Source organism: Vanessa atalanta, chromosome 7 (genome assembly GCF_905147765.1).
Source record: "Vanessa atalanta chromosome 7, ilVanAtal1.2, whole genome shotgun sequence".
NCBI lineage: Eukaryota > Metazoa > Arthropoda > Insecta > Lepidoptera > Nymphalidae > Vanessa > Vanessa atalanta.
The window spans coordinates 12501182-12515325 of NC_061877.1; the positions used below are offsets into that span (position 1 = coordinate 12501182).

The following is a 14144-nucleotide window of genomic DNA, read 5'->3' on the forward strand; positions in this document are numbered from 1 at the left end:
AATACTATAACTTTAAGTTACTATTCGTTTCGTTTAATTTCGTGTTTTTTTTTTTATATATATATTTATATTGTAAAACACTTTTTTATTTCGAATTTCGAACCATAATTTTTAAATGTTTTTTTTTTCTTTAACAATTTGTAATCGTTAACACCACCATTTCTGAACGGGGTTCGGAAACAATATGAACTATCACTGCGATCCATGAGCTTTACGCATCCTTTAATTATCACGCTACTTAAAATAACTTCTAGGTCGTTGAGATAAGGTATGAATTTAACTGAACAGAAAAAAAAACAAAGTTATCTATAAAATGTTTATCGTAGAACTTTAGGAGCAGAGCGATAAACTGAACATCATTTTGATTTAGAAAAGTTAATTAAATGTTCCTAAGATATTTAAGGCATAATTCATTATCATGATCTCGTGATAATAAATAATAATTATTTAATTACTAGTTCATTAAAAAAAAAACTGCGCAAGCGCAAAATCCATTTGCTCCTAGAATAATTACAATTCTTTAAAAAAAAAAACAAATAAAGATTGACAAGTAATTTATTTAAAAAGGTGATAAGAGGTGAACTCATGTTTCATATCAGATAAGCCAACAGAAGCAAAACCAATCAGCAACATGAGACAGTCATCATGATGAGTCTAGTCAACCAAGACGAATTTGCAAAGAGGTTGACTATAAATAAGAACAATATGACATTAGCGATGTCCATAAAGATGATGCCGCTTTGTAAGATCTACTTGTTTTTCACCAGAAATTCAAGTCCATGCAACAAAGAACTGTAACAGATTTACATCATAAACGTGTCCTTTTCACATTGTGTTTCAGATATTTTTAATAAAACGACTCGATAGAAACAGTGTCGTTTTTTTATTAAGACATATAGGGAACCCTTCGTGTTGATCCCATACGTTGATTCAGAATAAATACATTAATACTGAACAATTTGAGAAGATATTGGTTAGAACGATTTAATATTCCCCACAATATAAAGGCTTGATGATGATAATGAATTGAGATAATACTTCTCTCTATTAATAAAAACATACTACTAACACTGTCCCCAAATATTATTATGACTATATATCATAACAATGCAATAGTGTGCAAAGTAACTAAATGGATTTTGGTTCGTTCGTTCGTTCAGTAAATAATCAAAGTATTTCAAACGCTTCGATACAAATTTAATATAATCGCATATACATATATAACAAGAAAGGCGTGGCGTGCATTTGGAGAGGCCTATGTCCAGCAGTGGACGAATGTGGGCTGATGATGATAATATATAACAAAGTTAAGTTTTCGTCCGCGGTTTCGCTATCGTTTTAGGGGCTGGTATTCAGGTGTTAAGCTTAAATAATAGCCTATGTCCTTCCTTGGGATTCCAGCTTCCTTCATAACAAATTTAATAAAAATTCTCTTCAGTAGTTTGGCCGTGAAAGAGCAACAGACAGACAGAGTTACTTTCGCATTTATAATATTAGTATTATAAATGAAATAATTAACACATGATCAATAATACAATATGTAATCTTCTAATAAAATTATAATCATAACTTGAATAAATAAAAGCGGCCCAGTGCGAGTCGGACTCGCTCACGAAGGGTTCCGTACCATTGAATAGGTAAACAACAGTTGGCACACACATTTATTGATATCGAACAAAAATAGACAAAATTTTTTGTATTGGCAAACCACCTTAAATATTTATTTTATTTTGTTTATAGTATTTTTTGTTATAGCGACACAACTGTCTAGCTATCGCGGCACTTGAGATACAGCCTGGTGACAGACAGACGGACGGACGGACAGAAAGCGAAGTCTTTGTAATAGGGCCTATTTTTACCCTTTGGGTACGGAACCCTAAAAACAATATTGTTTTAACATATTTTATTTCATCAATGAGATAAAATATCTTGTTTCAATTTTTAATACATTTTTTTATCTTCTTCAATGTCAGAGCGATCGTATCAATTTCCTTGAGTGTTTACGGAGCTGTAGGGAAAAAAATACTGAACAGATTTCGAGTGTTCGTCTGTCAATGGACAAGACATACGGATAAAGCCTCATTGTTCTAGTATACTGAGTCCACAGAAAGTTTCGTTAATTCAGATCAATGACACACTGTGGCGTGAAATCATGCGGATGTCCCCTTTAAGCTTATAAAGTAACATCTCATAAAAATATATTACACGATTTTTGGCTTTATTTTTTATAAATTAAGGATTACAATTGCTTTTACTGAAATAACAAAAGCAATTTGGCACAGATCCGATTGTACCTGTGATGAAATTAGTATGAGTTTTTTTATTAGATTATTTTAACTGGTGTTCGTAATTTGAAATTCGACCTTTAATAAAATTTTGAAAATATTTTTCCATTGCTTATTTCCATTTTTTTTATCTGATGTTACTTTAGTTGATGGGAAGGATTTGACCATCATCAGATATTCTATCACAAAACAGTAACAATTAGTATTGTTGTATTTCAGTTTGAAAGGTGAGTGTATAATTATTAACTGCAGCCACAAGGGACAAAACATCTTAGATCCCAAGGTTGGTGGCGCACAGGCGATGTAAGGAATGTTTAATATATCTTACAACTCTAATATATACGGGCGGTGATGACCACTTACCAACAGGTTATCCATCTGCCCATCCGATTAGCTGAACCATAAAGAAATACTACCAGACAAAAAGCGGTTGATAAACAGAAGATAAAAAGGTACTGAACTGTTTTTTCTTTTTGTCTATTTATATAAAGATACTTTTATCAGGAATAAAGAATACAAGAATAATATATGACTATCCGATATTATTTAGAAAATTTAATTGATTCAATAAAATTATTTACATTGAAAATTTAAATAAAGATATAAAAATTAAAGAAGCTATTTCACAAAAATGCACACTTCACATGAATTGTGGCAAAAATTGCTAGCAGCATTTCCTGCTCGAATCGCAAGTTCGATGATCTGTGTTAAAATTAAACCAGCATGTGTCCAGTGGAGACAAAAAGACGGGTTTTGTTATTATTAAAGAGTCTTTTAGGCATTATTACTCCACTTTCAGTTGCAAGTGGCACAAACATATAATTTAGAATGATATACGAATACTTGCGCACCAGCATTTTTCGCTACGATTCTGACCATTAACACAATTTCACTGACACGAAATGGGGCCAATTTGTAAACGAATGCAAGCTTCGTTTCAGTGTAATTTCCAAAAGGATAGATACGAGCAGGAAGTCAAACCCTGTATCCATATATAAGTAAATATAAATTAATTAAATGATAAATTACAAAGTTATTTTAATTTATCATTTAAATATATAAATTAATTAAATGATAATATATTTAAGTTATATATATTATCATTTAATTAATTTATATCCCATCAAAAACATAAATGTAAAAATGAGAGCCAAGTTAAATATTATGATATATACCTTGGTTGTTGTCTTCAACGACAAAAGAAGTGAGATCTAAATTTGTGCCAAGTTAAATAGTCCTTTCTGAAATTTATTTATAACTACATAAAATATCATTTCTTCTTATAACTTGGGATAATATATTGTTGCCTAAGTTCTATAAGTCAGTCAGTGATAAAAATGACGATTTTTAGACGTTAATATCTAAATAACCATTTGAGATGCGCTTATGAAATTTGGAACACATATGTATCTCGCGAGTTTCAATATATGAGCCAAATTTGACACATTTATGTCAAATAGTTTTTGAGTTATGAGGAGGTCAAAAGTGGCTCCAACTGGTTAGTGTTCGTGTCTAGATTTACCTAGTTGGATACAGGGTTCGACTTCCTGCTCGTATCTATCCTTTTGGAAATAAAAAAAATAAATATATATAATTATTTATTCAATTTAATTTTTCCTTTAAAAATTATTTTATAAATATTCTTTCACAACACCTTTGAAACCTTCAAGAAAAGATCCTTCACATTAAAAGCCGGCAACGCACATGCCGCCCGGTATTGCAATGTCCATAGCCGGTGGTAGTCACTTTCGAACAGTTGAGCCTCCAGCTCGTTTACCACCTACGTCATAAAAAAAATAAAGGTTCTGCTTTTAGATATAAGCGATTTTTTTACAACATTATATTATTATTGAGATACTCTCAAATTACTATCTATACTCGGTTACCGCCACCTTAAGGTGTCTCAATAGATTAAGAAATTTTCTCCCTATTAAAACCAAAGTTTTGCTAGTGCAAGCCCTTATATATCCGATCATCGATTACGCTGATGTGTGTTATGTCGATCTCAATGATTTTTTTTTTGAACAAACTCGATCGCCTCATAAATAATTCCCTGCGTTTCATCTTCTGCCTTCGAAAATTCGACCACATTTCCCACTGTCGAGCCGAACTCAAATGGCTCCCTATCCGCCAACGCAGAGATTTACGGCTACTCTGTTCTCTTTTTTCTATTCTTTTTGACCCTCTTTCCCCTGATTACTTAAAGGATAAATTCAAATTTCTTTCTGACAATCACGTTCGACAGCTACGCTCTATTGATTCTCTCCTTCTCTCTTTTCCCAGTCACTTCTCTGGTTTCCTAACTAACGCTTTTTTTCTGTCCAAGCTGTCAGATTATGGAATAAACTTCCGGTAGAAATTAGAAAGGCTCCTACTAAGGCATTGTTCAAGCGTCGTTTACAGGATCATCTTATTAAAAACCTCTCTTAAGTTTCTCCTTCTTTCTCTCACTCTCGCTGTGTTTTTAAAATTTCTATTATGTCTTTGTTAATTATAAGTGTGTATTCTAATGCATATATATAATATTTTATCTATGTTTTTGTTTCATTATTATTATTATCGTATTTATTGTAAAATTTATTGTTACCGCCTTCATGACTTTCTGTTTGTCCTAAAGGTTGACTGGTAGAGAATGCCTTCAGGCATTAAGTCCGCCTTTTGTTCCAACTTTTGTTGTTGGTCAATAAAGTTTTTAAATAAATAAATAAATAAATAAATAAATAAATAAATAAATATACTAATAAAATTATATAAAGAGGTAAAATTTGTTTGTTTGTGTGTAAGGAGGTAATATCCGGATCTTATATCTTGCTTATTAGCCAAGCTATCACAATTTGTTATCTTAGAAGGTTTAATAATATATTTTTTATCTTTATTAATAAATAACACCCAAACGAAGCCGCTCCGGCTTCGTAGTCTGTTCGCTAGTATTTAATAATATAAAATGAATCATTTTGATGGTTACACATTAAATACAGGGTAAATTAGTGATTCTAAATGTAGTACTTTGAGGAAAATCCCGAAAGTAGATTTAGTTGTGTACGTCTTTAGCAGAAGCTTACATTATTTTATTGAAAACAAAATGTATTTTAAATGTGTTTTATTATTCTTCTTGGTGAGTAATCATTTTTATATAAACTAGGCGTGCATTCATATTTTTTTATTTCAAATGCTGTTAGAATAGGACCTTTTGGAATGGAGGACCTCTTTAGTAATGCATGTAAGTACCGTTAGCAAAACTAAGGACGTTTTTTTGTATTTAATTTATGGTTGTTTTCGAAACGAGTGCTAAAAGATAAGAGGTATTAATGCTCGGAAAATGCCGACGACACAAAAGTGATGTATCATTTGTTTTAAAAATGACGTGATGATGTTGAGTAGAAGAATGAGATATTTTTTTTTATATTTTAATACATTGCATGTCTTTCATATTACTTGTACAGTAATAATGCTATTTATTAACCTTGAACTTTTTTTATACTTATTTCTTGCTTGGGTTCCTTCTCAATTTATCGAATTAATTTCGGATACTATACACAATTAAAATCGCATAACGCAGTTCCAAAAGGTACCTCCTTAATTCTATCAGCATTTGCAATTGGTATTTTTTTTATTTCTATTCAATAATTACTGAGGCTTCATCATTCTGAATCTTTTAATTTTGCCTTTGAGTTAAATAATGATATAATTGCCAAAGACGGTGATGATGATGTGAAAAATCTGAAGCGAAGCTATTAAGGAGATAACATAGCAAACATATTATTAGTATAACTGATATTGTCCTCTTAGTTTGCGCCCTGAGTGACAGCGCAAAGCGCACGTGGAATCAGCCCCGACCGTAACAAATGCCCGAAATGTTTGTATTTATCCGGACCGCAAGTGGGCGCACACACGATCAATTAACTACTAGCGGATCCGTTTGCGCCATCAGTCAAGATGCACATTTGACCGATTTAACCGTGAACGATCCACGGTGGGTAGTCTCAACTTGTACTAGCTACCTAAGAAGAAGATATTATAAAGCACAAGTGTGTGCAAACAATCACAAATCTATTCACAGCCAACACTGCCAACCTGTAAACAATGAACCACGATAGCCCAATGACGTGATATGAATATGCCACGTATATCCTCCAAACCGCATTGGAGCGGCAAGTCGGAGTAAGTTACTTCTTCTAAAAAATAGCGAAAGGAGGCGTTTGCCCAGCTGGTGGACATTAACAGGCTGTCACTACTGTTAATACTCCAAACTACCAAACTGACAATATTAGCACCACGTTGTCCATTAATAAATTAAAAGTCGCTACTATTTGATGTTGTTTTAAACATCGATTAATTTAAACATTAAAATACAATAAAATTGAATATTAGCTTTTACGCAAAACTTCAACCTCAATTAAATAGGAGTTATCCGCCCTAAGTTTATCTCAAGAAGAATATCAAGTTTAGTTAATCAAATTCAGTTTATAATATGGTAAGTGGTCACCACTACCCGAAAAGTTTGGCGTTATATTAATTTATATTATACATTTCTTATATCGCCAATGTGCCACCAACTTTAATGGCAGTAGTTTCACTGCCTTACTTATCCTTCCAACCGGTACACGACGATACTAAGTATCGCTGATTGGCGGTAGAATATTTGATGATTGGTTGGCTTGGAGAAAACCCTGTACCAAGTAAATGTACAATGTACTTATTTAAAGTCAAGTTGGTGCATTAACAACGAAATCTTAACCACATATTGCGAGTATAAATCCGATATAATTAGCTTGATTTGAATTAACAATAATTCATCTCTTGTTCGGCAGTGCATCATGAATCATGCTCAGATGTTAAATGTCAACAGCATCGATACGTAGATACTATTGATATTTAATATTCCTTAGAATATATTATTTGTTGATATATTTAATATTATGAATCAGTTGTTTTACAGATTTATGTAACAGCTTCTCCAGCCATAGCTTCAAGCAACAATTGTAACGAGTTTACAATAACAGTCGATGAGATTGACAATGTTAATGATATAAGTACATTGTAAGTACTAAATTAATATGAATTATATCTTAATTCTATAATAATAATTAGAATGATATAAAGACAAATAAAAATAATACAGATAATACTAACAGCATATTAACGTTGAATGACAATTCCGATCCTTTGGGGAAAAAATAAAAAGCCCTCCTATCAATAGTAGATCATAATGTTCTTGATATGTATGTTATTTGTGGAATGTTTCTAAAAAAATTAAAGATTCTTTTTAAATTAATTAAATTGATCTCTAAATGAGAATCAAACTTATATTAATCAGTGCAAAGTTAGAAGAATCGCTTATCCCACTATCTGCCACACTCATAGTCCTTTAACGGTTATTTTTGACGAGTTCCTTAGTATAGATTTGAGACATTAAACTAACACAAAGACGCACTTAAGGTACTGCTAAATATCTCTCAATGTCATATTAGAATAAAATGCTTTTAAATATTTGAATCGATAACACTGATACAAGTTATCAAAGTTACTAAATACTTATTTCAAGACAATAATGTCCATAATATTTATAAACGTTTTTTAGGTAATAAATTAAAATAACGTAAAACTTTGAATCTTGAAAATTGTGCTTATTTCAATTCACTCGATTATTACTTTAAAACTAATTGTATCGTTTCAGTGACCGTGATAGTTTTGGCATATTGAACAATCTTACAAATCAATGCAGATTCCTAAACATAGCTATCGAGCTTGATTTATATAGAGATGAAAAAACATCAAAGCATTATGTAGATTTATATGGAGACGATTTACATAAAATTAACATCACATATCCAATAAATGACTACGTAAGCGAAGAAGTTGATTTAACTTCAAATATACCTAAATTATTTGAAAATCCACGCAACAAACCAACCACTCATGAATATGATGTAGCAGAAACTTACGAACATGAAACAACAACAGATTATCGGTCACATACAACAAATTTTGAAGCAACTGAAATAACTACGACAGATACAAGTGGTCTAGTTACAAATGACGATGGTGGTATATCAGATGTTGAGCAATTAAAGAAAGAAGATAATGGCAAGACTGCGATTATTGCAGCTGCTTCTGTGGCAGCTGTAGCGTCAGTTGCAGTTGCCTCATACTTTATAGCTGAGATGATAAAAACAATGTTACAATCAGGGAGTTTTCGTATGTATTATTAAATTTTCACTAATGAATACTAAATCTAAAATATTAAAGAATTATTTTGGGATAATATATATCATGTAGTCTTAATTTTAAATTATTGGATTTGCATACATAATCGGCGCTTCCTCTGCAGATCAGATCATATCTCACATTACATATTACATTAGCAGCCTGTAAATTTCCCACTGCTGGGCTAAGGCCTCCTCTCCCTTTGAGGAGAAGGTTTGGAGCATATTCCAATGCGGGTTGGTGGAATACACATGTGGCAGAATTTCGTTGAAATTAGACACATGCAGGTTTCTTCACAATGTTTTCGTTCACGGCCGAGCACGAGATGAATTATAAACACAAATTAAGCACATGAAAATTCAGTGGTGCCTGCCTGTGTTTGAACCCGAAATCATCGGTTAAGATGCACGCGTTCTAACCATAGCTCGATTACATATAATTTTCAAATCAACATTACATATAAGAACGTTAAATTGCATATTATTTTTAGGTTTCCCCGAACCCAACGCTTAATTACACTCAAAGTGATCTAAGTGAACGATGAAAGAAAACAATGGATATCAAATTGATTTAAAGAAGAAAATAAGTTTGGGTGCCATATTGAGGAATATTAATTTAAATATTTAAAAAAGGTTAAAAAAGAGGTTATCTTTTTCTATAATTTATCTTTATATCGCGAAAATAGTAAAGAGTTGGAAAGAGATAAAGTATAATAAAATAATTTTTAATAAAGAATAAAGCGAGTAGAATTTGAGGAATTTTTTTGATTAAAATACACCCCCGCTCTCTATCAACACTCCCTCATATATTTATGAAACAGTTACCTGGCTCGACTTTATACAAATAAGTTATGGTTTTAAATATAAATTAGATATATAATCAAAATCTATGTCTGTTATTAAACTCTAACCTGTTTCTATTTAATTTTTTTACTTAGCCAACTTGTGGTAAATGGTCACCACTACCCAAAGGCGTTGGTACTGTAAGAAATATTAATCATTTCTCATATCGCCAATGCACCACCAACCTTGGGAACTACGACGTTATGTCCCTTCAACCTTCAGTAAAAAGGACTAAAAAATATGTAGGAAGTATTTTCCAGTGCAACGTTACTCTTGCTTTCTGATAGAAATTATAAACACTGGTCATAGTAATGCTGGTCAGATAATTCTCTAATGTCGACCGGTAGGTAGATAAGGAAACTCTTGTGATGTTATTTTTACAAACAAACCCAATCAAACTTTAATAAATCGAGCACTAAAGATTAAACCCACAAATATTGACTTTCTGTTGGTTTACAACTGAACTAACCTAATTCTGCAAGTTTGGCTGAATTCGTATCTACAAATGTAATGACGCAGTGATTATTTAAACGTACGTCATAAAAACTCAGAGCGCTTTTTACGCTACGCTTTTCTTATTATTTTAACTCCCACGCAAACAATATCTTAAGTTCTACCAAAAAATGCTTACGGTACCTGTACGCTACTTTTAATGTCTTGATTGACTCACACGAAATTCTGTTTCATTTAATTTATTTTATATATTCTCAAGATCTCGACATATTTTATAATCACTACATTTGATTAATAATCTTCAATTATATTTTCTATACCCACGTTAATACACTGACAAACTCATAAACTCCGGAAAGGAAACGGCAATCAACCCTTTGAAAACAGGAAATGGGCCAAAGTTTTGTCTGCAGCTCACAGACAAGCTAGTTTACGTCACGCAAATGCGTGGACATCTTAATTCGACAGGAGAACAATGGGCCTCTATATTGTTCATTGAAGAGTGTAGGACATGTTTAAATAGTGCAAACGGTCTCAGAAGAGCCTATTGTTGACGTGGGGAGAGATATGCTCAAAGTTGCATTGAGGAGTGTGTCCCTTTTGGAGGCGATTCGTGTATAGCATACCATACATTTAGTCGACGAGGGTATTTCGACGATCGGGTGAAAGAAACTTGTGTTAATCGACAGGGTTCGTCAAAACGGCATAATGGTTTTGTCGGCACAACTATATAACAGATGTTTTACAAGTTCACGTGATACCTTACATGGGATTAAAAGGCGAAAATTTACTGTAATGCAAGATAATGCCCGACCCCACGCTGCTGCTAAAGTTCGACAAAATTGCGTAGAGGTACGTACGTAGATGATATGTACTATAAGTTGGCCAGCACGCAGCCTGGATCTTAATCCTGTTTAGCATGTTTGGGACAATTTAACAAAAGCTATATTATGTAGTGGGCATAAGATTTCTCGTATAGAAATAAAATGGAACGATTAGAACCTGTAATAAGGGCGAAAAAGACAATGCAATTACTAAAAGAAAAAAAGGTCTGTGCTTTAACTTTTTTGTTCTTGTAAAAACCAATTCTTCAATAAACCAACCAAATCCAATATTTATTACATTTATTTTTAAAAAATTGAATGGTCCTTTCCAGTATAAAAACAAACACAATATTGATATAACAATACGCTGTTATGAAGTTAACGAATTGAAATATAGGTTTCAATTTAAATTTGTATAAAAAGTTTGAAAATATAATGTTTATTTCAAAGGCTTTTTGAACTTTGAAGCAGTTTATGAGTTCGTCACTATATATTAAAATGCATATGACTAACACTTAGGCTGAAAGATATCTTAAAGAGATAAGATATGCTTTATCACAATTTAGGTATTCAAAACGACCAAAAATTACATTTATTTCATCCGAGATTCAAATCTGAGTCTTCTTTAGATGTTAGCCACCAATCCAACGACCTACTTTGATACCAGAATATTCAGAACACAAGGATTTTATATTTAGATAAAGGTTAATAACTTTATGCAAAAATTATATTTATAACTTTTATCGAACGCAAACTGTGATCTATTTTCAGAAAGAAAAGGTTGATTTTCTGTTGCTACATTTTTATGTTATCAGTAATAATGTATGGCACACATAATATATCATAATATTCCGTTTCAAAGATCAATGAACCTTTAAGAATTACAGGAGGAAGAGACGGATGGGACAATAATTCCATAATTGCCAGGTGTTTTTATAATCAGTGCTGGTGTTTATTTTTGGTGTGAATCAAATTGGTGCGCCTTGGGGGTAACTAATACTAAATTGTATGCCGTGACGGCAAACGGCATGATGCTCTCTTTTACCGCCATACTCCTCACCGCCGATCTCTACTCCCTTGCGTGACGCATATATTATGCCTATACTTGATTGCTTTTTATTATAATTAAATAATATGTTTATTTTATCAACGAAACTCTATGATTTATTTTACTCCATATTATTTTTTTGGTTTTCTTTAATCATAAATTCTATTATATTTACAACTACCAATAACGATTTTTCACACCTATAGGTGTTCACGTTCACGTTCACGGTGTAGTCACGGTAAAATTGTTTTACCTAAATTCTAACTATACCGGTAATTTAGTTAACAGGAGTCAGACCAAATAATCTTTTCCCCATCGATGTCTTTTTGGCGCATGCTCCAAAAAAGAAACCATTTAACAAGGACCTCTGATATAAGAACTTTGCACGTTTCCTCCGTCGAATAAGAAACGTTGGCACGGGGTGAGGATGGTCAACTTTGCCTGGTGGTGTGCAACTTCAGACAGGTTGATGTTCGACAATCATCGGGTCTCGTCGGCGACACTCGTAATAAGAGCCTCCGTAGTTTTTCCTAGGGCCGTACTTGGAGAAAATAATTTTGATATTTGAATTTTTATTATTAGACTTTTATAAGTCATTACTTTATCGTGTGATACAAAATAATAATTACCGTTACTTTATTTTATTTGCAGCTTATTAATATATATTATTAGTGACACCACTTAACATCAATGTATTGCTAAGTTCTGATTAAAACACTGAGTGACACTCACAATAGTGTTAAAATTAAAAGCCATCCTGATTGGGAACCATTACAGAGTCCTAGTATAAAAATTCATGCTTCTATAATTTTGCATCTGTCCGGCAGAGATTCCAAAGTAATTTAATTTTTACATTTAATTTGGTTTGATTTCGTCTCTGTTTAGGGGTGCAATGTTCGCGCATGCGCGTACGGTGCTATGCCACCGCCTCAGCCGCGCGCCCGATCAGCGTGCACACACACCCCTGTAATAACACATTTACCTCTTAATAACAAAAAAAATAACTCAAATATAACACAAAATTTAAAGCTCACATAGAAATAGTAGGAAATTATTTATATACGATAAAATAAGGCTTTATTCCACTCTGTCGCCGGTCTAAACAGTGCTGTGATGTGAGATGTAACATATAGTCGTACTTGATGATTATTTCGTTAAATTCGCATGATTTTGTTAACAAATGGATTGATAAAGACGGTTGATTTGTTTATGTGTTTTGTGTCATGAAGTGAGGGCCCGCGTCTTGCGTAACACTGCTCGACGTTTGGTAAGTCATTTAAAAAAAATCTTATTCAATCTGTTTTATTTTTAATTAATTAACAAATATTTGTATTCTTATGTAAGTGTTATAAAGTAAAATATCAAGGTTATTTAACAAATTTTATTAATATTTGTTTAGTAAAAATAAAATGAAAAATATTTATTTAATGTACGAAAAATAGCCTAATATCACAACAATCAAAATTTCAATCAATTACTGATTTTCCAGACTTCGTAAAAATTTAAATGAAAATTAAAAAAATACATTTGAGCAATATTCAAAAGAAAACCTAATATAATTTCGATAAACTTATAAATATTATTTAAGTACGTAAAATGTAATAAGTTTTATGAAACATTATAATATTTATAAGTTTGTTCTATTAAAAGTGAATGACCTAACGTACATACTACTAACTATACTTACTATATATATGTGAATAAAAAATCCTTTTATATAATCCAACCATACAAAATTGTGACTTTTGTCTAAAAGTTTAAATATCTATTAAAAAAAAAAAGTTACTGTTATATAATAATTATTTAATCGTACGTATCCTTTGGTATAAACAAAGGAGTTTTCGCGTGCCTTGGATTGGGAATTATTTCATCGAAATATTAGTGAAAAAATTAATGAATTTTAATGAAACATCTGAACTTGGCTGAATACTATAAAACAATTGCTATCCAAGATAAAGAAAATAACCGGGAGTTAGGTATTTTATCTTATATACGTATTATGTAATTATTGTACATTTTTCTTGAAAACCAACCGTATACATGTGCGATAATCCAGAACAATGTTTTCCATAAATAATGTTCACATTAGATCAACATTTTGAAACTTTTATGATTAAAAAAGTTATTTTGCAAGTTATTTCCAAGATCCAATAATTTCAAAGAAATCGTTATACATAAAATATTATCGATATTTTATAATGTCAGAATCCAAAAACTACACATTTTGATAGAATTATTCACGTTTTCCGGGTTTGTCTTTTAAAACACCACAGAGTTTAAGCACAAATTCCAAAGCAGAGTCAGTAAAAAGTAAGAGCTCTTAAATTTTCTTCACCTGAACAAAAGCGTCTTAATAATGCTTGGAGCTTATTCCACCACGCTGCCTAATGGACATGTTGATTATACATGTGTCAGAATTTTATCCGACACTTAAGGGTTTTCTCACGATGTTTTCACTACAGAGTACGAGATGAATTATAAACAC

At 31.9% G+C, this 14144-nt stretch overlaps 2 protein-coding genes across 3 annotated transcripts in view; both read left to right on the forward strand.

The window, feature by feature from the left end:
* The first annotated feature begins 5325 nt into the window (after nt 1-5325).
* On the forward strand, nt 5326-9192 carry LOC125065314. Its single transcript, XM_047672850.1, has 4 exons — nt 5326-5400; nt 7225-7325; nt 7963-8483; nt 8983-9192. The coding sequence occupies exons 1-4, from the start codon at nt 5368-5370 to the stop codon at nt 9003-9005; spliced, it is 678 nt and encodes a 225-aa protein (XP_047528806.1). The 5' UTR covers nt 5326-5367; the 3' UTR covers nt 9006-9192.
* A 3397-nt stretch (nt 9193-12589) lies between these two features.
* LOC125065193 overlaps nt 12590-14144 on the forward strand; it is a 60174-nt gene continuing 58619 nt past the window's right edge. For both annotated transcript variants that reach the window (XM_047672691.1, XM_047672693.1), the window contains exon 1: nt 12590-12926. The gene's annotated coding sequence lies outside the window, so the exon portion shown is untranslated. The remainder of the gene's footprint in view (nt 12927-14144) is intronic.

Bases quoted from the DNA above. Each gene is read 5' to 3' on its own strand.
- LOC125065314 (XM_047672850.1), top strand. From the start codon at position 5,368: ATGTATTTTAAATGTGTTTTATTATTCTTCTTG. The intron at 5,401-7,224 runs GTGAGTAATCAT...GTTGTTTTACAG, and splicing joins GTGTTTTATTATTCTTCTTG to ATTTATGTAACAGCTTCTCC. The intron at 7,326-7,962 runs GTAAGTACTAAA...GTATCGTTTCAG, and splicing joins GTTAATGATATAAGTACATT to TGACCGTGATAGTTTTGGCA.